The 23,343-nt window shown below is 29.5% G+C and overlaps 1 protein-coding gene and 1 long non-coding RNA gene across 16 annotated transcripts; one reads left to right on the top strand and one right to left on the bottom strand.

The window, feature by feature from the left end:
* On the top strand, positions 1-9,394 carry LOC124837694 (spliceosome-associated protein 130 A-like). Of its 7 annotated transcripts, XM_088105249.1 has the most exons (14): positions 59-108; positions 180-255; positions 742-879; positions 1,648-1,975; positions 2,469-2,821; positions 3,278-3,382; positions 3,454-3,518; positions 3,645-3,710; positions 4,130-4,185; positions 4,410-4,496; positions 6,256-6,367; positions 6,817-8,201; positions 8,443-8,587; positions 9,030-9,394. In XM_088105249.1, exons 12-13 carry the CDS (start codon positions 7,818-7,820, stop codon positions 8,557-8,559), a joined length of 501 nt encoding a protein of 166 aa, XP_087961375.1. In that variant the 5' UTR covers positions 59-108; positions 180-255; positions 742-879; positions 1,648-1,975; positions 2,469-2,821; positions 3,278-3,382; positions 3,454-3,518; positions 3,645-3,710; positions 4,130-4,185; positions 4,410-4,496; positions 6,256-6,367; positions 6,817-7,817; the 3' UTR covers positions 8,560-8,587; positions 9,030-9,394. The 7 variants fall into 7 exon arrangements, 6 of the variants coding, with proteins under 6 accessions (XP_087961377.1, XP_087961376.1, XP_087961378.1 ...); XM_088105251.1 differs by having other exon boundaries at positions 50-255; positions 797-879; XM_088105250.1 differs by having other exon boundaries at positions 50-255; positions 1,652-1,975.
* A 1,991-nt stretch (positions 9,395-11,385) lies between these two features.
* Positions 11,386-17,455, bottom strand: LOC148207005 (uncharacterized). Of its 9 annotated transcripts, none has more exons than XR_015783895.1 (5): positions 16,393-17,455; positions 16,239-16,326; positions 12,679-16,043; positions 11,853-11,926; positions 11,386-11,779 (listed from the first exon to the last, which is right to left on the bottom strand). It is a non-coding gene; the product is annotated as an uncharacterized LOC148207005 (long non-coding RNA). The 9 variants fall into 9 exon arrangements; XR_015783901.1 differs by having other exon boundaries at positions 12,679-15,989; XR_015783900.1 differs by having other exon boundaries at positions 12,679-15,983.
* Between the last annotated feature and the right edge of the window lie 5,888 nt (positions 17,456-23,343).

The raw sequence follows: 23,343 nt of genomic DNA, 5'->3' as shown, positions 1-23,343 counted from the left end.
TAAGGGGCAAAGTTTTTTGCCATATTTCTCTTTCTTTTGCTTAAAAAATGAGAGAAACACTAGAGAGATCAAATCCGAATTCAAAAGAACAAGAAATTCTCAAAAAATGTAAGAGATTCTTCGATTTTTCTAGTATTCATTCGCAACAGTTTATCGGTTAATCTTCTGAGAATGGGTAGGTGTCACTTTCTGCACCAACTACAGTTTCACTCCTTCCGATCTCGTCTCAAGCTGGGAAGTTCATTACCTCAATAGGTTTGCGTCTTCTTCTGCTGTTTTGGTTTATTATCTTCGCTAAGTGTTATTTATTTCTTGGTTTGTTGATTGTTTAGTCTACAAGAAGGTCTGTTATCCGCGTATCGTTTGTTTGATATGAAATAAACTTTAAACAAAAAGTGTATTGCTAGAAACACTTCTTTTCCTCTTATGAAAAATAAAAAAGTACAAATTCAAAATAAAAAACAATAACATCAGAGTTAGTTCATTGCATTTTATGAGAGGAAATGTTGATTTAACGTTTTGGTTCGGAAATAGGTGTTTTGGTTTGTTAGATAATTTCCTAGTTTGAGATAAAGAACCGATCGTCATGTGCTCTAACTCAGATTTTTTTTTTTCTTTTTAATTTGAGTTTCTCAATATTTTAATAATTTTAGGTGTTGATTTAATGATTCGGTCTGGAAGATAAGCGTTATCATTTGGTAGATAGTTTATAGTTTGAATTTAGTTGGTTGTTTTTGTCAGACAGTTGAATGAACCAGTTGTAGAGAGTACCGAAATTGATGGCTTTCTGTTGCAGCTGCAAAATGAAAAGAAAGAGGACAGTGTAAAAGAAAGGGAAGAAGGTGACTTGCATATGTACTCTATCGGAGATGTAGAAATGTGAGCATCTTCTACGATTTTGTATTGATGTCCATGGTTCTTTGGTGCTTTGTGCTTGAATTGTTTCTATTAGTCTCTGCCTAATAAATGTCTTAACGAAGGGCAATTTTATTGTCAAACAAGAAATTCCAAGCTCAGTGAAAAGAAAAAGTGCACATAAATAAAAAAGATAAATTAATATGTATTTATGACGACGCTTGCTCACTTGATTTTGAGTGACTTTTGATTTTTTAAAATTTAATTTGATTATTATTGAAGTTCAAGATAAGTGATTTATGTTTGAAACTATTGTCTCAAAAGCAAGTTTAAAATTCAACTAAATTCAAACCACATATAGTTACCTTTTGTCGCACTTACTTTTTAAGGCACTTACTTTTTAAGGCATAATCACGATGTGATTTCTTTTTACAAGTCAAACGTCTATCATTGATTCTCTTTGAACCTTCCCAACCTATTTTCAAGCATAACATAAATGGTGCTTGAATTTGCCTCCCTGTAGATCATATCATTGCAGACGAAAATGATCTTTTGACCTCATATTTTCAAACTTCAATTTGTTGTCAACCAGCTTCCCTTTTTTCCTTGGAATTGTGTTTGATCTTCTCTCTACCTTTATTACTTAATATAAAGGAACATGCATTTTGGGATATAATACCATGTACACTGGTTCAATTGGTGTTTGTTTTTCTCTGTATCTTGTATGGTTATGTAATAGTTGACAAGGTCGGAAGAACTGCTTGATGTTAATTAAGAAATCATTTTATGCAGGCAGGTAAATAATGATGATGATACAAAGGACGATACTCCTGGAACTCCAATCAATCACCATAATGATCTTTTATCTCCTGATCCAACATCATTAACTGATCCAACATCATTAACTGATCCAACATCATTAATGGATGAGAATGTTTTATCTTCTGCGAAAGCATCAAAATCAAAAACTAATAACACCCTTTTCAAAGCAAATAGATAAGTTTTCAGTGAAATTTAACATCAACACTCTCCTAGGAAGAAATTCTAGTTGCAAAGTAGAGATTCTGGAAGTTTTCCAGGAACCATCCGATCAAGATATTATATTATGTCTGGAATAGAGGTAAGAGGAGCTAACCTTTTTAGACTTTTATCTTCACTGTCTAATACTATTGTATGACTATTCATGTATTGAATTATTGTGTATGCCTATGTGTTGATTATATAATTATTTAGACCTTCAATTTCTATGTTAATATTATATGTTGTTATTTTGAATTTGTAAATAAAAATTTTGTTGAGAATAAGTTGAGGAACACTTTGGCTAGGAAAGACCTGGTACTTAAGTTGTCACACGTCCATTGTGACACACCTCTCTTTCTTGGAAGTCTACTTAATGAGTTTTTAACCAAATTCTTATTAGATAGATTATGTAGTGTTAAATTATTTTGTAATATATTCAATTTGTGTGATTTATGTGATGGATGAATTTTATGATGTTTGTAATACAATGGTTCAATTGGTGTTTGTTTTTCTCTGTATCCTGCATAGTTATGTAATAGTTGAGGAGGACAGGAAGAACTGCTTGATGTTAGTTAATAAATCGTTTTATGCAGGCACGTAAATGATGATACGGACGATACTCCTGGAACTCCAATCAATCACCATGATCTTTTATCTCCTTCAACTGATCCAACATCTTTAATGTATGAGAATGTTTTATCTTCTGGGAAAGCATCAAAATCAAAACTAATAACACCCTTTTCAGAGCCAACAGATAGGTTTTCAGTGAAATTTAGCATCAAACACTCTCCCTAGTGTAGAGAATGGGAAACAAGAACCTGATCATGAGTATATTGAGAATGGTGAAGATGATGTTGTCAGAAGAGTTCCACAACGTGAAAGGTGTTCATTGGTATCAGGAGTCAAACCGGCTTGTAAATTCATGTATGATAAAACGGAGGATAGGGTATGTGATGTATAGTATGACTCCTAACTAAATCATTACCCTTTTACACTAATTTTTTTTTGAAGTCTCATTATTTTTATTTAGCTTAATGCAATAGAACGGAGGATAGTTTGATTTTTATGTACAAGCACTCGCCATGTCTTTTCCTCATTGTTTTAGTTATAATTATTTATTAATGATTGACAGTTCATGTATTACCTTCTTTTTGTCTTGTTCATCCTTGAGGCAACTGTTTTTCTTTTGGATGTTCTAAAACCTAATATACGAGAACATAAGTTCCTTCAAACTAAGGTGTTGGTGATAAATCTGGTTATTTTTTTATTCTTATTTGACCTACAAGTCTCCTCTTTTTATTGATTGCATGATTTTTGATGCAGCATTACAAAGAGTTGTCTTATGTAAAATGTGTGATTGTAAATATACACACAATTGAGCCTTAGGTTTGTGTGATTGCAGTCACTTGTTGAATTTTTTGGCAATCTATCACGAGAATGGGCACTAGAGTGCATGAAATACTTATTGCTGGTATATCTCAGAGGCAACCTACATATTATTGTGCCGGTATGAAACTCTAATTTTCTTCTATAACATTAAATTATTAATATTTGAAAGCTTTATTTATATCTGTCTAGGTTGTCAAAGAATGTTGTGAACAGTTGGGCATGGATGCTTGCTTAAGGATTTTTGAGCAATTCAGGTCATATGAAGGGCTATATTTTTTCATGCGATCATATTTGAGCTCCAGTTAATAAGTTCTATCTGTTGTATATTAAAGTTGAAATGGGATTTCATTGTTAATTTTGATTAATATGTTCTAATGTAGAAAATGGATGCCTTCTGTAAAAGGGACAAGCTTGAATGCAGTGAGGAACTAGTTGATCTTGTAAAGGTAACTTTCATTTGAAATTTTGAAATACTTTGAATTGATTGCTTTTTTTTAATTTTTTATTTTTGTTTCGTTCTATTTGTTGTATATTAAAGTTGAAATGGGATTTCATTGTTAATTTTAATCAATATGTTCTAATGTAGATTGTAGATAATGATCTTGTTTTAAAAATATACATCAAAGCCTGAGCTACTCCAAAATTGTTGTTGCTTTTACTGGAGAAGGCAATTTGACAAGATTCTAATATAGTCTAAGTAGGTAGAGGCTTGTTTATTTATCAAATTATACTGATTTTTGTCCATCAGATTATTTGGTGACTCTTTTCTTAATATCTTTGATATTTTCTGGCCTAGACTATTTTAATTTACCACTTTTACTGGAGCTATTTGTGGCTGATGATTCTTATTACTTTTGGGCAACAGCTTGGTTGGACACCTGACTATCTCTTTTATAAAAAGTTTTTCGGACAAATCCTCAGGTACGAGAGTGCCCCATGTAGTTCATTTTTACTATTTTTGTTGAGTTATATCTTTGTATTTCTTGCATTGTCTGCCACTGTTTTATATAATTGATTATCAAATTATATGATTTCTGAATAGAGTTTGTAGAACTTTATTTTATTTCTTCCATCTCAATTTACTGAAATTGGCAGTTGTACTAACTAACTCAACAACTCCTTTTTTTATTTATTTTGGTTTGTAGGGTGCTGTTAATTTTGCATTAATGATGTTGCAAATGGAGGGAGGTTGCCCAGTTGATTACAACACCATAACTGATTTATTTCTTCAGGTGTTTATCTACTATTATTAAGTCCTTATTGTGGTGATTAGTATCATAATATTCGTGCTTCATTATGTTGATTAAGTGTTTCTTTATGTGTGGCATTATGCTGATTTCTATGTTTGAATATAGAATAGATTTTGGGTATTCTTTTTGGATAAGTGAATGGGGTTTTATTTTGTTTTTGGTTGGTATTGTTAGATATATTATATCTTTTATCTTTATCTTTTAGTTAGTTTGTTATTATTTCTCATTTGTATTTTGGGCTTAGCCCATATTTCTTCTATTATAAATAGAGAACCCTATGTGTATTTAACACAAGAGAGATTAATACCATATATAGTTTTTCACTATATTTAACATGGAATCAGAGCAGGTTTTCTGATCTCTTCCGGTGGTCTTTGCTGTCTGCCGGCGGCCGTGACGGCCGGCCGCCGGCCGCCCCTAAAAATTTCATAATATTCATCGTCTACCGCTGTCACTATCGGAGTTCCTTTTTAAAGTTATGGATTTGCTTCCTTCATCGGAGTTCTTTTTAAAGTTATGGATTTGCTCCCTTCATCGGAGTTCCTTTTTAAAGTTATGGATTTGCTCCCTTCATCGGAGTTCTTTTTAAAGTTATGGATTTGCTCCCTTCATTGGAGTTCCTTTTAAAGTTATGGATTTGCTCCCTTCATCGGAGTTCCTTTTAAAGTTATGGATTTGCTCCCTTCATCCGGAGTTCCTTTTAAAGTTATGGATTTGTTCCCTTTTAGAGCATCGATGTTGCTCTTTTTCTTTTTGGATTATATTAGTAACAAGCTTGGTACGATTTGTATGCACCAGCTTGAGGGGGAGTGTTAGATATATTATATCTTTTATCTTTATCTTTTAGTTAGTTTGTTATTATTTCTCATTTGTATTTTGGGCTTAGTCCATATTTCTTCTATTATAAATAGAGAACCCTATGAGTATTTAACACAAGAGAGATTAATCCCATATATAGTTTTTCATGTTAAATATAGTGAAAAACTATATTTGGGATTAATCTCCCTTGTGTTAAATACACACATAGGATTCTCTATTTATAATAGAAGAAATATGGGCTAAGTCCAAAAATACAAATGAGAAATAATAACAAACTAACCAAAAGATAAAGATAAAAGATATAATATATCTAACAGGTATATATTAGTACAGGGGTTTATGATGTTTGGACTGCGTTAGCATGAGTTTATATGTTTCCAAGATAAAGTAAAGGTGTGAAATTTTTAAGGGATTGAGTATTATATTTTACATTGTTTTCAGAGTGTGGAATAATTTTGATGTGAAGTTGAGTCTGGAGATTTCATGACGTGAATTACAAGGGAATTAGTATCTAGGTTTTTAACCAGTAGGAAATTGTAAATGTTTGTAGTTGTTAATAATTGTAGTCAACAAATAAAACTGTCTAAAAGCTGTAAGTTGATCTATATTCTCTAGGTTCAATAATCGATTGAACTTTTACCTAGCACATGTCCTATGTAATTCACACAGCCAAGAAAAAAACAGTCCTCTATTGATTAGGTTAACAACAAGAAATATTATTTGCACGGGTTATTATGTTCCCTGATCACTTGTTTACGAAGATTTTTATGCCTGTAATATTTCACAGAAAGTCTAAAAACATTATGTTGTTGAAACTGTAATTTTTTGCCAGAAATTTTGCTTCATACTGCATTATTGTTTTGAGGAGCTGACATTTCAGCACTAAAATGTTTGCAATTTTCTCTTACATGTTCTTTTACAGGTTTTATTTGATGATAAGCAATGGGATTTTCTAGTGGACCAATTCAAACAGGCGTTCTGCAAGTTATATTCAGGCATATCGTGATCGGATTTATGTTGGTGATGTTCAAGAGGTACGTTCTATGTTATATCCATATGTAGCTTAGGTTCGTACTGGTTTCTCATGTGGAACCATAGAAGGATTTTTATCACTGCTAATTGGTATCTTAGTTTATGCATTAATTACGGTGGATGCATTCACCACAGTTTTAGAATTGTTGTAAATCCATAGCTGTTGAATATCCACATTTGGTGACTTGAGCTTTCTGGTAGCATTTGATTGATACAATTTGATATAACTGATTTGGTTTTTATACAAAACTTCCGTGGGTATTATACTATTTTGGAAAGACTCGACTAAGGCTTTTCTGTTAATGATGGCAACCCCTTTAGGGATTCCCATCCAAAGAAGTATCAACTTCACTCTAAGACCAAGAAAGGAAAGTTGAATAAAGGACTTCATCTTTTCTTTCTAAGTCTTAGCATGTTCTCTTTAACTAATTCCATTTACATTGTTTTATAGGACAATAAAGGTTGGAAAGTTTCTAGGAGAGTTGCCAAGCAAAGAGGAAACAAAGGAAGCAAGTAGGAATGTGTGTTGTAGCCAACCATGAAGCATGTTTCCCACATTTTCCATGTGCAACACATCCAGCCAGCCGTGTGTCTTCTTTACTTTGAAGCACATTCAACATAAGTTTCACGTGGGACATAAGCCAATATAAAGCTTCTTCCATTTTGAGCACATTTTCAATGATGAAAACGTGGAACACACGGCCAGTAGCTTTGCACATGTGATTTAGCTTGAGCACATTGTAAATATGTAGCTTTCCTTGCACACTTCCAAGCTCATCTTCTCCTATAAAAGAGAGCTTCATCATTTGTAAACTCAACTTGAATTGTATGAAGAAATGCTGCTGAATTGTCCAGCCAATTCTCACTTTCGAGTTCACTGACTTGTGCCTTCTTAGCACACTTATCCTCTAGCTTCCTTCCCCCTTGGAAGGCCGTCTGGGTTAGAGAACCTGCCTACACACTTCCAAAAACCGCACCAGACAATTCATCAAACACCTTCCGTACACCTCCAACTGCATCTGTGTTTTCCAATTCCGCTGCCACCTCTAGTCTGAGAAGCTGCTCATTCTTGAAGAGTGAAGCTGCTTCTATCATTTGGTATCACAGCCAGCACGTCCACGCTTGTCTTCAAGAGATAAGCTTCTCTACTTAGCAAATTTCCAATTCTGTCATGTGCTGTTCTGCTGTCACGCTATTTTTGATTTTTTTTTTCAATTCTGTTTGTCTTAATTTTGCAAATAGACAGTGTGCTTATTCTTGGATCCAGTGTGCTGCTGCAGTACATGATTCAATTCACTGAATAAAATCTTCAGTTAATTGTGTTATTTTCTTTCTTCTCTCCAGTCTTTCCACTACTGCAAAGTATAGGGGGACGAAAACCAACTTTATATATTTGCCCATGATTGTGTTCCAAGGTGGCTTACTGCATCGTACCACATAGACTTTGACACCATGGCAGGCGCAGACAGGTTTGGAAATATCTATTTTGTGCGGCTGCCACATGATGTTTCAGATGAGATAGAAGAAGATCCTACTGGTGGTAGGATCAAGTGGGAACAAGGAAAGCTGAATGGAGCTCCCAATAAGGTGGAAGAAATTGTACAGTTTCATGTTGGTGATGTGGTCGCATGCTTGCAAAAGGCTTCTCTCATACCAGGTGGTGGAGAGTGCATTGTATTTGGAACAGTTATGGGAAGTGTTGGTGCTCTACATGCCTTTACTTCACGAGATGATGTTGACTTCTTTTCTCATTTGGAGATGCATATGAGACAGGATCACCCACCTTTGTGCGGAAGAGACCACATGCCATATAGATCTGCATATTTTCCCGTTAAGGTATGCCTGATATGCTGTTTATTGCTACTATGAAATTGTGGAAAAGTGCTATCTGCAATCTGTTGGATAAGAGCATCGCCCCTTTCTATATTTTCATTGCTGTTCCTGCTTGACAAAGAGCCATTCATCCTCTGTCACTATTAAAAATGTGCCCACCAAAATGTTCTTTTTGTTTTTTGTGCTTTTTTGGACGTGGCATTAAATATTTTCAAATTTCTGATAGTCCTGCTTTGTTGTGTAGGATGTTATTGATGGGGATCTATGCAAGCAATCCCCAACATTGCCAATGGATTTGCAGAGAAAAATTGGACAGAACCCCTGGAGAGATACTGAAGAAACTCGAGGAAGTGAGAAATAAGATTATTTAAGAAATGGTTGCATGGAAGGTATGATTCCCTAATTTTATCTATTTTGGTCCTGACTGTTCTACCGTTGTTATAATAGATTTATAGCCAATATATGAGATGTAGTTTTATTTGAGATGGATAATTCCAACATTGTGACCACTATCAACATGAGGATTTGTCCCCCCTTTCTATTCTCATGCATATCTTATACTAAAAGGGTTTAGATATCCTTAATAGAGAATGAGGATTTACTGTTAGACATGTTTACAAGCTAACTTCTGTAATGGGACTACCCTCCAACCCCTCATCTGGATTATCTCCTTTTAAAGGTAGTCTTGGCCGAGGATTGTTTTCTTTATTTTCTGCTGAATAAAAAATTAAAGGAAAATTCTTCGCTTGTCCAGAATTTTTGCAGTTGCTTAGTTACTGAGAGTTTTTGATTTGATGAATGTCTTGTACTGTGTTTTGGTGTTGCAAGCAGGTCATTTGCCCGCCGCAGCTAGGTCAAATACTAACAAAGTGAAGTAAGCTCGTGTATCTCAATAACAGGGGAACGGTGATTTCTTGTCCTATTTAATTAGTCCTAGTTAACTGTTATCACGCTTTGTGGATGTGATAACGTGCCACATCGCTTCCTATCTCTCTTTTACTCAAATGAGATGTTTGATTTAACTGGGTTTGAAATTTAGTGTAGATTATCACTAAATTTGGGGTTTTATTGAATTTCTGGTGGGTGCTTTTTCCACATTCTTATTGGGTGTTGGTTATTGTAAAAAATGAAATACGAAGCAGACCTTCCTCTTCAGATTTTGCCAGCACCGTAACTGAAAGATGCATTTCTCGTAATAGTTTTTGGCTGATTGGGGTTACGAAAGATTTTGCGATCATATATATTCTGATAAATGTGTTTCCCAAATGGAATAAATTAATTTTGTGGAGAAATTAATCGATTCAACCACTGACTTTTTTATTTTAAAGAAAACATCAATTATATTGTAATTCAATTAAATAGTACTTTGTATAGTATTGATTTATTTTCAGTTTTAATCTAATTGTTGTTTACAAAAATATTCAATAAATGGTGATATATATTATAAATATAATAATACGGTTAAACATGTGAAATATTTCGTGTATTAAGTTTTGCAATAATTTTTCAAATTCGTAAGATGAAATATAACAGTGACTTTATAAATTTATGAACAAAAATGCATATGCAAGTGGTGACACTAAGGTCATGAATTTATGTATATAAATGAGTAAAACTTGGTTAAATAAGGACAATAGGTATGTGATAATCTTGAAATAGGAAATTGAGACATTTGTTCCTTTATAAATTGATTTGAAATTGTACACAGGCCCAAACACGACCCTTTGCTCTAACAATTCTCTAGGTTTGATTTGGAAATGAGAGTTGCGAAATTTGCTAGAGATCAGACCTGACCAAATGTTCATGGAGTGCTTCATCCTACACCTCCAACATCTCATCCTGCACCTCCAAAAATTCCATTTTTAACCTTCTGACACCCTGCACCTCCAATTTTTAACTTTCTTCTCTTTCTTATTAAAGATATTTTAATAACTATCTTTTCATTTTCTTCTCTTTTTTATTAAAGACACTCTGCACCACCTTAAAATTAATTCTAATTTAATTTAAAATTTAAATATTATTTAATATAATTTTATATTTTAATAATTATTAAAATATGATTTATATTATAATAATAGCTATATTAAAAAAATAAAAATAAAATAATTAAAATAAAAATAAAAATAAAATAATAATAATAATATAAAATTTGACTTAATATATTCAAATATATTAAATTATATTAAAATATTAAAATAAATTAAATAATTATTAAATTGTAAATAAAAACAAAAATTTTTAAACATTTGTTATCAAAAATCAGTTTTGTTTTTTATTTAAAATTTAATCAATATTTAATTTAATTAAAGTTATAGTATTATTTATTATATTTTTATATTTTAATAATTATTAAAATATGATTTATATTTTTATAATAGTTTTATCAAAAAATAAAAATAATAATAACTAAAATAAGAGTAAAAATAATAAAAATAAAAATTATATTAAAAATCACATTTAATATATTTAAATATATTAAATTATATCAAAATATTAAATAAATTAAATAATTATTAAAATTTAAATAAAAAGTAAAATTTTAGAAACGTTAGTCGGATATTGACGTCCGATAAATTTATAATCGGATATGGATATCCGATAAATAAATTTTTCTAAAATTTTGATTTTAATTTTAATTTTAATAATTATTTAATTTAGTTTAATATTTTAATATATTTAAATATATTTAAATATATTAAATGTGATTTTTAATATTATTTTAGTTATTTTAATTTTTAATTTTTAATTTTTAATAAAACTATTATAAAAATATAAATTATATTTTAATAATTATTAAAATATAAAAATATAATAAATAATGCTATAATATTTAGTTAAAATAAATATTGATTAAATTTTAAATAAAAAAACAAAACTGATTCTCGATAACAAGTTTTTAAAACTTTTTGTTTTTATTTACAATTTAATAATTGTTTAATTTATTTTAATATTTTAATATAATTTAATATATTTGAATATATTAAGTCAAATTTTATATTATTATTATTATTTTATTTTTATTTTTATTTTAATTATTTTATTTTTATTTTTTTAGTATAGTTATTATTATAATATAAATCATATTTTAATAATTATTAAAATATAATATTATATTAAATAATATTTAAATTTTAAATTAAATTAGAATTATCATTAAGGTGGTGTAGAGTATCTTTAAAAGAAAAAGAGAAGAAAATAAAATTTCTTTAATTAGAAAGAGAAGAAAGTTAAAAATGAAATTTTTAAAAAAGTTGGAGGTGCAGGATGTCAGAAGGTTAAAAATGAAATTTTTGGAGGTGCAGGATGAGATGTTGGAGGTGTAGGATGAAACACTCATGTTCATGTTCTCCTTTCAACTCTCTCCAATGTTGTATTTTCAAACTGATATCTCTTCTCGATCCACCCAAGAGAATACAACATTCAAGTTTTCCGGTGGCTCTCCATAGCAGATCATGCCACATTCCTGAGTACAACTTCAGTGTCTTGTCAGAACTTCCAGTCACTTAATGTAGCTGTTTGCTAATTACTTTATCCGTCACTTGATCCGTCTCACGGTGTAAAACCAGAAAAGGAAGTGAAACCTAACAAAAAAATTCCACATATTCTATTAATTTAATTCAATTCAATCTTTCTTATTTACTTCACAAAATTTACCTCATGCAGTCTTCTCTCATTTTCTCCACTGATCCTTAGAAGTTCATTGTGTTTGGTTTCATTTCTTTTTTAATCTGCAATTTATTAACAAATACCAACTTCACCTCAATGCATCAACAAAATATACACAAAGCAAGTGTTTTTCTCTTTTGCATGCTAAATAACCTTGTCTTTTCTAGTTACAGTTTTCCTCACCCTTTTTACAAATTCTACTTTAAATAGAAGTTATCCACTGCAAGGCCATACACAGGTCGCATTGTATTTTGGGAGTTTCCAATTTTTTTATGGAGGAGTGTTTTGGAGATGCTTTTCATTATAGATTTGACAAAAATGCTGCTGAAAGTCAAGTAACTGGATTGTTTTTCAACCGGACATAGCAAATCATGAATCAATTAGAAATCTTTACTATGTCATTCCTATACAGATCTAACAGGAACTAAGTTTAAATGTTCTTCATGATATGAAACCATATGAGATCTAGCTTTGGATCCACAATACTTGTGTATTTTATGATTAGAACCTCTATATAGGTCATCCACCATACTTGTTTGTTTCATCATATGAGATCTAGCTTTGGATCCACCATTTGTGCTACAAAATTTTAGGATGCTTGTCCGAGTGACATTGAAATGCTAGTTTCTTCTTGAAGGCAAGTTTGATATTAAAGTAGAGAGAAAATTTTTGTATGCATGTTATTGTTCTACAAATATTCTACAAATATTCAGAAAAACTTAGATCATAAATGCTTATGTTAGCACATGTGATTATCACTATCTTTACGCAAGAAGATGATAGTGAAAAATGTGGAGGTAGGATAAAGTTTTACTTGGATCCCATGGTGGGCACCAATGATCTTATCCAGATCTTAAGCGTGGACTTTGCAAACAGGTGACAAGATCCTAGCGGTGCTTTGGTCACTCCTTCTATTTGAAGAAGGTCTCTTCGTTGGCGAAAGGGAAAGATTCACCTGTAAAACCTCTTCGACACTCAAGTTAGTAAGCGAATTATGATCTATTATATCAGAGTGATTATCAAGTATGTGAAGTAAGTATCTCTTGAGAGTTATTGCTATATTTATAGGATTAAAATGAGTTGTGGGTCTATGTCCTTATTAGAATAATACTTATATAAGAAATATAATAATAGTCCAATAATAATAACAAAAAAAAATAATAACCATGTCAAACTACTAATATTTAATTAAAATATGTAAATATAACTAAAATATGTGTAGGTTTACACTCCTTCATAATAAAAAGTCTTAAATAATCTTATTGAATTAGGCAATTAATATGTATTTTTATATTGAATGTTTTTATCTAATCACAAATATAATTTTTAACTGTGATCAAAAGTTACATGTAAATAGTTGATTTTACTTATATTACATGAAGTTACTATCATTAATATAGTTTTAATCTATATTTGTTTTGAAGTGAGCCTTTTTTTTCATTTAGTTTTAAATGTAAAATGAAGTGTCCTTTCTATTTAATCTTTCAATATTGTATTTGGAATACCCTATAAAATACTAACCACTTCACTTAATTATATCTATATTAAACATTTATGAATACTCAACCAAGATTTTACATAAAAATAAAAATATTTCAAAATAACACTAAACATGTTTATATACATTCATTTATAATAAAAAAAAAAATCCATTTAGATTTATAATAATAATGCCTTGGTGGCTATAAAACAAAGTGGATATACTACCTTCGAAAGTGCTCCTAATACCTTCTTTTTTTCTTCCCTTCAATCTAAGCAAGAAAGTGTTCATTTATTTGTTGGCTTTCTTTTCAATTCAATAATAAGAGAGGGTAAAGGAAGATAAAGCTTATTCAAAAGCTTCATGTTTACATTTTGATCCTATTTTCATGATCTTGATGTTGGCTTGGAGAGTGCAATTTTGTAGCAATAAACCAATGGTAGCAAAACTGTTAACAACACCTGTTTTTTTGGCCTTTGCTACTTGAGAGAATGCCTTGAACCAAGAAAATAGCTTTAATCCATTATTAACTATATAATAAAAGATATTCTCTAAGAAATATCTATTGATGAATTCTGGAATATTTATATTAAATATGTTATTAAATACCAACATATGATCCAATTTAGCATCTCAAGTAACCTTAACTATATAGATTAAGGTAAGTTTAAAGCATTCCATACTTGAAATTCTTTTTGTGCTCTTCCTCAAATTCTTATCATATAATATTTTAATTTATTTGATTTAAATACTTAGTGAAATTAAGATATTACTGTAATGTAATATTGATTCTTACACTTATACTCACGATCCAATAAACCATAATCTAAACGTTTTTAATAAGTTCCTGACATAAATGTAAGCCATTTGTATTTCAACATACACAAACTTTTGCTTGATCTAATACCTGTCCAATAATTATTCCTAAACCCTAGTATTTCATATACATTCCAAACTCAAATTTCAACTAAGTTTTTTAATTAAACTATTAACAGAAAAAAAAATAATAAAAATCCAACATAGCATCTCTTACCTTAAAACTACTGCAGCATAAGAAATTAATCACTTGGAAGAGTAAGAATAATCAAGAATCTAGGGATCTAAAATGAACACAGTAGAAAATAACCAAAATTTAGATGAAGACTAACTCAACCAATAACCTATTTTCAACTAATCAAAATAAGATTAAACAAAAATTTATAGAAAAAAAGAATTAAAAGGATTTTAGATTAACAAAGCACTTACTCGAAAATGAACTCTAATCGGATAAGATTCAACGTTGCTTCAAAGTTATCTTCTAATATAAGAAAAAATGAGAATTGCATGCATAGAAAAGAGAAGATTTTTTTTTTAACCATAGTCGTTTCAATATATATTTTTTTTATAGTATATATACTTTTAGAATATATTCGCATTTAATCAATTGATCTAATTATTCAATCTGATTACGATAATGTTGATTTAGTTTAAGTTAATTATTATTATTAAACTCAATCCAATTTAATCCATTTATTATTGAATAACCCAATGACCTAACTAGTTAAAAATGATAGATTTCATTGTATTCTAATTCTTTTTTATTGGATTATTTTAATCCCTTCTTTTCACCCAAGAATATTCCAACCATCTGTTTGAGACATAAACATCATGGAAATTTTTCAATAAAGTATTTTCTATACGCATAAATAAGATAATATATACTTAACAAACATAACAACGTATACCAATTGTTCTAAACTCCATCAATAAATATTGTCAGCATATTTTTTTTATGCTGTTAATTAGTAAGAATACACTAAATGACTTATAATAGTTATTAAAAATCCACCAAATTTTAATATCCATATATAATTAACTAGTGTAAAATGAACTTTACATCATCATTATATTTTGCTTTTGGACAAGAAAGGATGTTATTTATTTTTGCATTTTATTATTGGTGCTGTTTTTTTTAGACATGAAATCAAAAGCAATTAATGATTTGCTCCAGTATGTGCTGCTAAGAGCAAAGTAAGCCTGAATATTTGTATGTTATGTATAATATGATCAAAATATTCTTAAAGGAATTATCATTCATTCACACAGAAAATATTCTAAAAATAGATAAACTTAATGTATAAGGGTACTAGAAAAAGGGGATGGAGCAAGCTGAATACCAGAAATAAAAGTGGATAAAACTATAATTCAGAAACTAATAGTAGAATACAATGTTAGACAAAATTCATAAGTTATGCACAGGATTTAAAGCAGTTTGCTCATATGTCTGTCTGATCTATCTCACTAAAACCAGTAACCACCACTCACTATATACCGGTAGTGTAAGGTTTGAAAGTAAACTTGATTATAATACTTTAATTATTTTTTGAAGTTTTACCTTTTCCCAAACCTTAGAATATATCATAAAGCATCAACGTTTACCCTCTCATTATAATTTTGATTACTGATACAATAAAAGAACAGAATTCCCTAATTACCTGGTCCAATGGGTTAACAAGAAACTTGGTACTTAATTCCTCCATAAATCCAAAGCAAGAAAGGATTTTCTGGTCATAGAGTTCATGCATGACGAAGAGTTAACACATAATCTCATATTCACTTTAAACTGATATCTTCTGTTGCAGAACCGTTCAAAGAGAGTACTGATGCTTGTTGTGTATTTCAGGCAGAACATGAAACCAAAATATATACAATTATCAAGGCTGCATGATATATTTAAAGGATCATCTTAGTTTCACTCTCAGCTATGCAGTTTTCAGATTAATTTATTAAAACATTCATGGTACAAACAAGACAAAGCTAGATATCACTAAACCATTTTTGTTTCTCATTCCTTTCTTCTGATACCTTTCAAATTGGTTAATGCTTATAAGAAAAAACAAGAAACGGTTCATTACCCGAGTGGCTGGTGCTTCAAGCTCGCTAATCTGCAGATATTGACAGCAGAAACCAACTTCTGTGCTAATGGAATCAAAGTTCAAAGTACTGAAAACAAAAATAGTCTCAGGAAATGAAGTTTTAAGGAGATATATAATGCAAGGAACATCTTACCATATTCAGGTGCCTGGGCAATTAATGCAGTTTCCCAGGGCTTTGTCTTTGCCTAAAATTAAGGCTACAAAACAAAGTGGCATGTTTTCCAAGAGACAGATGGAACATCTGATTAATTTCTGAGCCTTTGAAACTCCTAATTTGAAACCCTTTGATTTGTGTGTACCAAAATTGAGGGCGAGAAAATATCTACACTGTCGGCAAGTGGCAGAGGGAGAAAGCAAGCAAGGGAAAAAGAGTTTTCAGTTAAAGTATGAACAGTAAGTGAAAGACCGTGACACAAGGCGTACCTCGAAGACCTCCATTTGGATTTTGCGTTTTACACCATCCAGGAAAAAGTACCATAAAAAGTCACGCTTTTCAATATAGCAAATAAACGGAATAAAAGAGAACCAGTTAAGATCAACCAGATTCTGGTACTTCAAACACAAAAAAAGTTGCATTGCATTATACATATACAAGTTTCTGCACGCTTACCACCAAAAACTGAACTCCAAGAACCACCAAACTATATATATATACACTTATTTCTTTGTTTCAGTTCAAGTTTATACTATAAAGAGAAACCATATATAGTGAGTGAAAATTTAAAATCAGAGAATGAAAGTTGAAAGAGGGTTAATTACAGCGGGGAGTTGCTCCGAGAATCAGAAAATATGAAGAGATATGAAAGAAAACACACCGAAAAAAGAAGAAGAAACTGACAGAAAGAGAAGTGAGCACACACCTGCAATTGTATGCCCTCATACAATCACTGTCAGCATGTGCTCACTCTCTTCTGTCAGCCTCTGTGGTGTGTTGCCTCTGATATATTCTCAACTATTGCATTTATTTCTTGTGAGCCTTTGTTTTCATGGTGAAATGCAGACATCATAAACAACACTCATGTTGGCATGTTCTCTTTCTCTCTCTTTTTGTGAACTCTGAAACCTCATAAAGCTCCCATTTTTGGCATTGTGTTGTCCTCTATCTTGATCTCTATATATATATGCAGCATAATCACTCCCCAACAAGATTAGGGTTCTTTAATTTCTTTTCTCTTGCTTTATGTCTCCATCCTGTAACCACCAACTTTATTTGAAAAAAAAAAAAAAGAGTTTGAGATTTTTGTTTTGTTTTTGAAAGAAAAGTTTTTGACTTGGTGTTGAAGGGTGCAGTGATGGTGATTATGTAGGGAGGGTGGTCATGATGGGACTGCGTCACCAATTGAAATGTACATGACTCCAGGGTTAATTAAAGTGACCCTCATGTGCCTTCACTTATTATTAGGGTATCTCAATATGTGTACTGTCTCAACCTTTATCAATTACTGAATTAAGAGATTCATTCAAAAAATTACACAAAATTTGAAGCAATAAAGGGAAAAAAATTGCATGAACAGAAAGTTAAATAGGTTTTTTATTTTTAAATTATTGTAAAAAAATTTATTTTTGATCTTAAATTAAATTATAAAATATTTCATCTATCTATTTTGTGAAAGTAAAATTACATATAAAGGAGTTTTATACTGAATTGTGATATGATTTATTGAAAATAGTATGTTATATTATTTTTATAAAACACAACGATGCAATTTTTTATAATTTAATTTAAAAATGAATCTTTTTATAAGAGTTTCAGGATAGGAAATATATTAAATCTGAAAAAAAATTATTAAATATAAGTAATACAATACATTTAAGAATGTAGATAAAAAATGGGTGATAGTTTTGGCTATTATAAATCCTGTTTGAGTTTAAGTTGTAGACTGATTTATTTTAGCTTGTAATAACAAGATTTTAATTTTTTTCAATTGAACTCCTATGACTAGAATTGTGTTGACACCCTCATAGATTACTCGGAGACTATTGTCCACTTAATAACAATTGTCTTTTTTCCTTTAAATATCAAGAAAACGAAGAAGGAATAAAATGCATGAATGAAAAGCATAAAATTGTTTGGTTAGAAAATAAAATATAAATAATGTTTTTCAATTGAAAAAATAGGATGAAAATACATACTATTTGATTAAATGTAGATAGAGTAAAAGTTAACTTTTGAAAGATTTTTTTTAAAGAAATATCATTATGTTAAGATTAAATCTGGCAAGTAAAATTGTTAATTGTTATTTTCGATATTAGTTTTCATCAAAAGAATATTATTCTGGTTATTTTATTTATTTATTACTATCATTAACATGGACTGATGTGAAAAACGCAGATAGATAAAAGAAATCGTGAAACTGCAAACGACCTAACCCAATAATCGAATTATGCTTACATAGTGTTATATTGAGTCTGCTTGTTTAACTTTTATTAAAAAAAGAAAGTAATTTGTCCATCATACATATTCGAAATCGCCTATTAGATTTTGGTTTTAAAAAAATAAGTCTATTATTTTTTAAAATTATCTGTATAGATTTTGATTTTAAAATAATTGAAGCATATACTCATACTTCGATTCTTTAAAAATAAAGTCTATAATTATACAAATATTTAAAAAAAATGTAATTTGTGTTATTTTGTAAATATTTGCATCACTATAAACTAAAACTGTCAAAACGGGTAACTTGACTCGATCCAGCCCAGTCCACCATAGATTGGTCAGTCAACCTAACCCAGCTTACTTATTAACGAGTTGAAAAAATTCGAACCCGGCTCAACCCACCATGAGTTTGGTGAGTTAAACGGGTTGACTCACTAGTAAAAAAACTGGATTTTAACGCGCCGTATACGCTTCGGTTATGCAAAAACCAAAGCGTACAAAGTTATATACCTCAGTTCAGAAGCATGCGAGGCGGAAGGGAAATATTGTCTCGGTTAATTGCAGACCCAATGCCTATATCTCTGCACAAAACACTGCAAAAGTTGACATCTTTTTGAAAAGGTCCTATTGCCTCGAGTAATTGGTAGAACCGAAGCATTATGTTTGGAGATAGGCATCGGTTAATTGAATAACCGAAACAGTATCCTCATTTATAATTTCGAAACAAGTTACCCTCTACATCTTTCTTATTCCTTGCCTAAACCTCCATTTTCTCTCTGGCCAGCCTGCGTTTTTCTCCTTTTTCGCGGCCTCTTCCTCTTCATCTTGTACGTCTGAACTTCACCCTCGTTTTCCCTACACTATGCACCGTTGTTCTCCCAAAGCGCTGCCTCCACTACCGTCACCATCCCGATTCCTTCACTTTGTGGGTGTCGCTTTCGTCCCTACAATTGTCGCGGTTGTCGTCCCTACAGTTGTCACTGTCAAAAAAAATGTTGTTTTGACTTTATCAATTAAAGGTATAAGATCTTTGAAATCGATCTAATAGTTAAATATATTATATCGGTTTTACAACCAATTAATCTATCTAAGATATATTAAATAAGCGTATATTAAATCGGTTCCAAAATTAATCGAATATGCGTTTCCGGATTTAATATATATTTTTTGTACTAATGGTTAAAGTTTATTTTTTCCCTTCAAAACTGAAACCAACAGATTTTTTTTCTTTTTTACTTGTCTTATGATTTGATTTAAAAACCAAAATAAAATAAAAAAAATAACTTATGTAAATTATTTTTAGTGAACTAATGAATTTTCTTAAAAGAAATAATAATTAATGACAATTTTGAATATATTTAAGTAAACTTACTTAAAAAAGTAAAAGGGATAACCAAATAGTTTTTTTTTATAAAAGCAATTCCGAGTTGTTTATATATATAAACAAAGAATCTTTTGTAAAATCATTCTCAAAATTTTGTAAGCTTTTACCATTTTTTTCCCTTTTCGTTAATGTTATTTTTTTCTCACTTGTAATTAAAAAGTATACAATTCTAAAATAATAAAATAAACATCGAATTTTATTTATACAAGAACCATTTAAAATTATAAATAAAATCGAATTTGCACATGTTTCTTAAAATTTAAAGAATTGAACATGAAAGAGTCTTTCAGAGCTAAATCTAAGAAAAAAACAAGAAATTATTGAAATTATTAATTTTTTCTTATGAGAATCTGAGTCTTTTTATCTGAAAAGCATATATTAAAATATGGTAAGAGCAATTTGATGAAGAAATATAGAAAAAAGAATATGATTGAATTGAAAAGTAGAATAATTTGGTGTGTTCATTATGGTTGTTTTGATTAATGATGAGGCATTATACGGTTTGGTTCATGAATTTAGGTTTGCTTGACGATCTCTGTTGGGGTCAAAGTTGTCAGTTGTCAGCGACAAATTAAGACCGCACAGAGAAACAATATAAAAACGGAACGTCAACTTGCATAGTGTAATAATGAGCTACCAACTTCAAAACCTTCCCACTCTACATTCTTCACTAATGTCCAAATCACAAAGTGCTACTACTCACCTTAATGCTCTATATTTCGATAGTGTAATAAAAAACTAACAAAAAAATAAATCATTCTATTTATTGTTTTTATTTTTTTTATTATTAGAATGATAAATATGTTTTAGTCCAAAATATATCTTTTCTTAAATTTTATATAAAGTTTAAAAAAATTTCCTATCGAATTTTAATATATTTTAGTTTTTAAATTTTAAAAATAAATTATTAAATTTAATTATGTAAAATTTGTTGACGACGTTTGAGTTTTTATTTATTTTTTATGTAATTTTACATTTAAAAATATTAAGTTTAAAAAATGTCAAATAAAAAATAATAATTACTTAAAGAGTAAAATTAATCAAATAATTATTTAGTTTTAAAAAAACTTTAAATAAAATGTCTATACTAAAAAGTATATTTCCTTTGTAAATAGATTTTATTAATTTTTGAATGATTTTATAATTAAAAAATGATTAAATTTTAAAAAAAATGATTAAATAGAAAAAATGGTTAAATTTAAAAAGGAATAATTATTTAAAGAGTAAAATAAATATATATAAATAGAGGAATCCCTCTGTATTTATATAGATAGATAGATAGATGAGTCTTGAGATACCTACGATAAACCAAACTCTAACATGAGATAATATTCCTTTGTGAAAAATTATTAATATCGACTTTCCAGTGTAAAGGCCAATATTCATAAGTTAATATTTGCTTCGAAGATTGAATGATATGTGAACAATGAATAGGCTTATTTCTATAAATAAAGTTTAGAAAATTATTTATCTAAAAAATATATTTATTGAAAACAAATTAATTTATCTTCATGTTATTGTATATTAAATAAGGAACCAAATTATTCTAAAAATTATATAATTTTTTATTATCTTTTAACTCATTTTTCTTATAAAGGTCTGGGTTACATACATACATATATATATATATATATATATATATATATATATATATATATATAACAGTAATAATAATAATAATTAAAAGCAATAAAAGAGTTTGAACTCATTAAAACAAGACTTAAATGTACCTTGTGCATCTTTTTATCATTAATTTTGCTATATTCAGTGTAAAACAAACACACTTGTTCCAGTTTAGAAAATTTATAAGCCTGATGAAATCTTAACTTTTTAAAATCACTTTTTTTTCTCTTAATAACATATTTATTATATCATCATGTTTAATTAATTAAAAAATAAGAAAGAAGAAGAAGAAAATATAGATAAAATTGAAAAGTAAACTAAAATAGTAAAAAATAAATTAAAATATATAGAGAAAAATCAAAGTTAAACGAAATTGTTATTTTTAATATATTTGGGGTAGAAGGAAATGTTATTTTGATTATTGATGATGCAGATGAATTCGTGAAAAAATAGTGGATATTTTGAAAGAGTCAACCTAGCTATTGGAACCTTAATTTAAGGTAGTGGGAAAGGAAAAGTCAACCCACTATAGGAACATTACATGGGAGATTGGAAAAATGGAGTATGAATAGACATTGAAGAAATGCAACTAATTACATTATATTTATTTTTACAATAACTTAGTCCATTGAGAAAATTGTTGATTCGTGTATAGTGCAGCACTTCAGTTTGGTCTTGAAATGGGATCCAAGCATAGAGTCTTTGACGTATTTGATTGAGGTACCAATGTGGCAGACATCTCTAAATCAAAGGAACCAAACAAACCCTATTTCAGAATGCATGTGGTGGACAAGAACTAGACACATATTTAGGTACATTCTATTACAAAACAAATACCTTATTATTATTACTACTAAAAAACAATAAATAAATAAATATATATATATATATATATAAATATATATATATATATATATATATATATATATATATATATATATATATATATATATATATATTATATACACATATTGTGTGTAGAGCTCTCAAAACGGGTCAACCGGTCTGATCCGGTCCGGCCCACCACGGGTTGGTCACTTAGTGAGTCAATCCAACCCGACTCATTTATTAGCGAGCCAGAAAAATTCGAATTCGGCCCGACCCACCACGGGTTGGTAGGTAAACGGATTGGCTCACTTAATTATAATTTTTTTAAAATAAAAAAAATTACAAACTTTTTATAATTCAAATCTAAACAAATTTCACTTCCAACATCAGTGTTTAATTAATTTTAAAAATAAAGAACTTAAATAATTTTTTTAAGTAAAAACAAAATAAGAATTTTTTTTTATAAAATTAAAATTAAATTTTAATAAATAAAATTATATAGGTGGGTTGGTGGGTCAACCCGGTCCACCACGGGTTTAACCCGCATGAGTCGGGTTGAAATCTGACCTGCATAAAAAATTACAATTTTTTCAAACCAAACCCGACTCAAATCCGTGGTGGGCCGAGTTGATCCGTGGATTGTGACCCATTTTGACAGTCCTATGTGTGTAAACATAACTTTAGGATATAACATCAATATCAAGAAAATATTATATTTATTTGAGTGTCTTATATTTCAAGTTCTCAATCTTGAGACAATGTTACGAGTATGATACTAAGTAAAAAAAATAACATATATAATATTGCTTTTTCAAATAAATTATTGTTATAAATTTAAATGAGATTTTAAGTTTTATATCAAACTGAAATAA

Source organism: Vigna umbellata, chromosome 1, assembly GCF_029865625.1.
Source record: "Vigna umbellata cultivar VRB3 chromosome 1, Vumbellata_1.0, whole genome shotgun sequence".
Classification (NCBI taxonomy): Eukaryota; Viridiplantae; Streptophyta; class Magnoliopsida; order Fabales; family Fabaceae; genus Vigna; species Vigna umbellata.
Note: the sequence above shows the minus strand (reverse complement) of the source record. Positions and strands in the feature narration are given on the sequence as shown.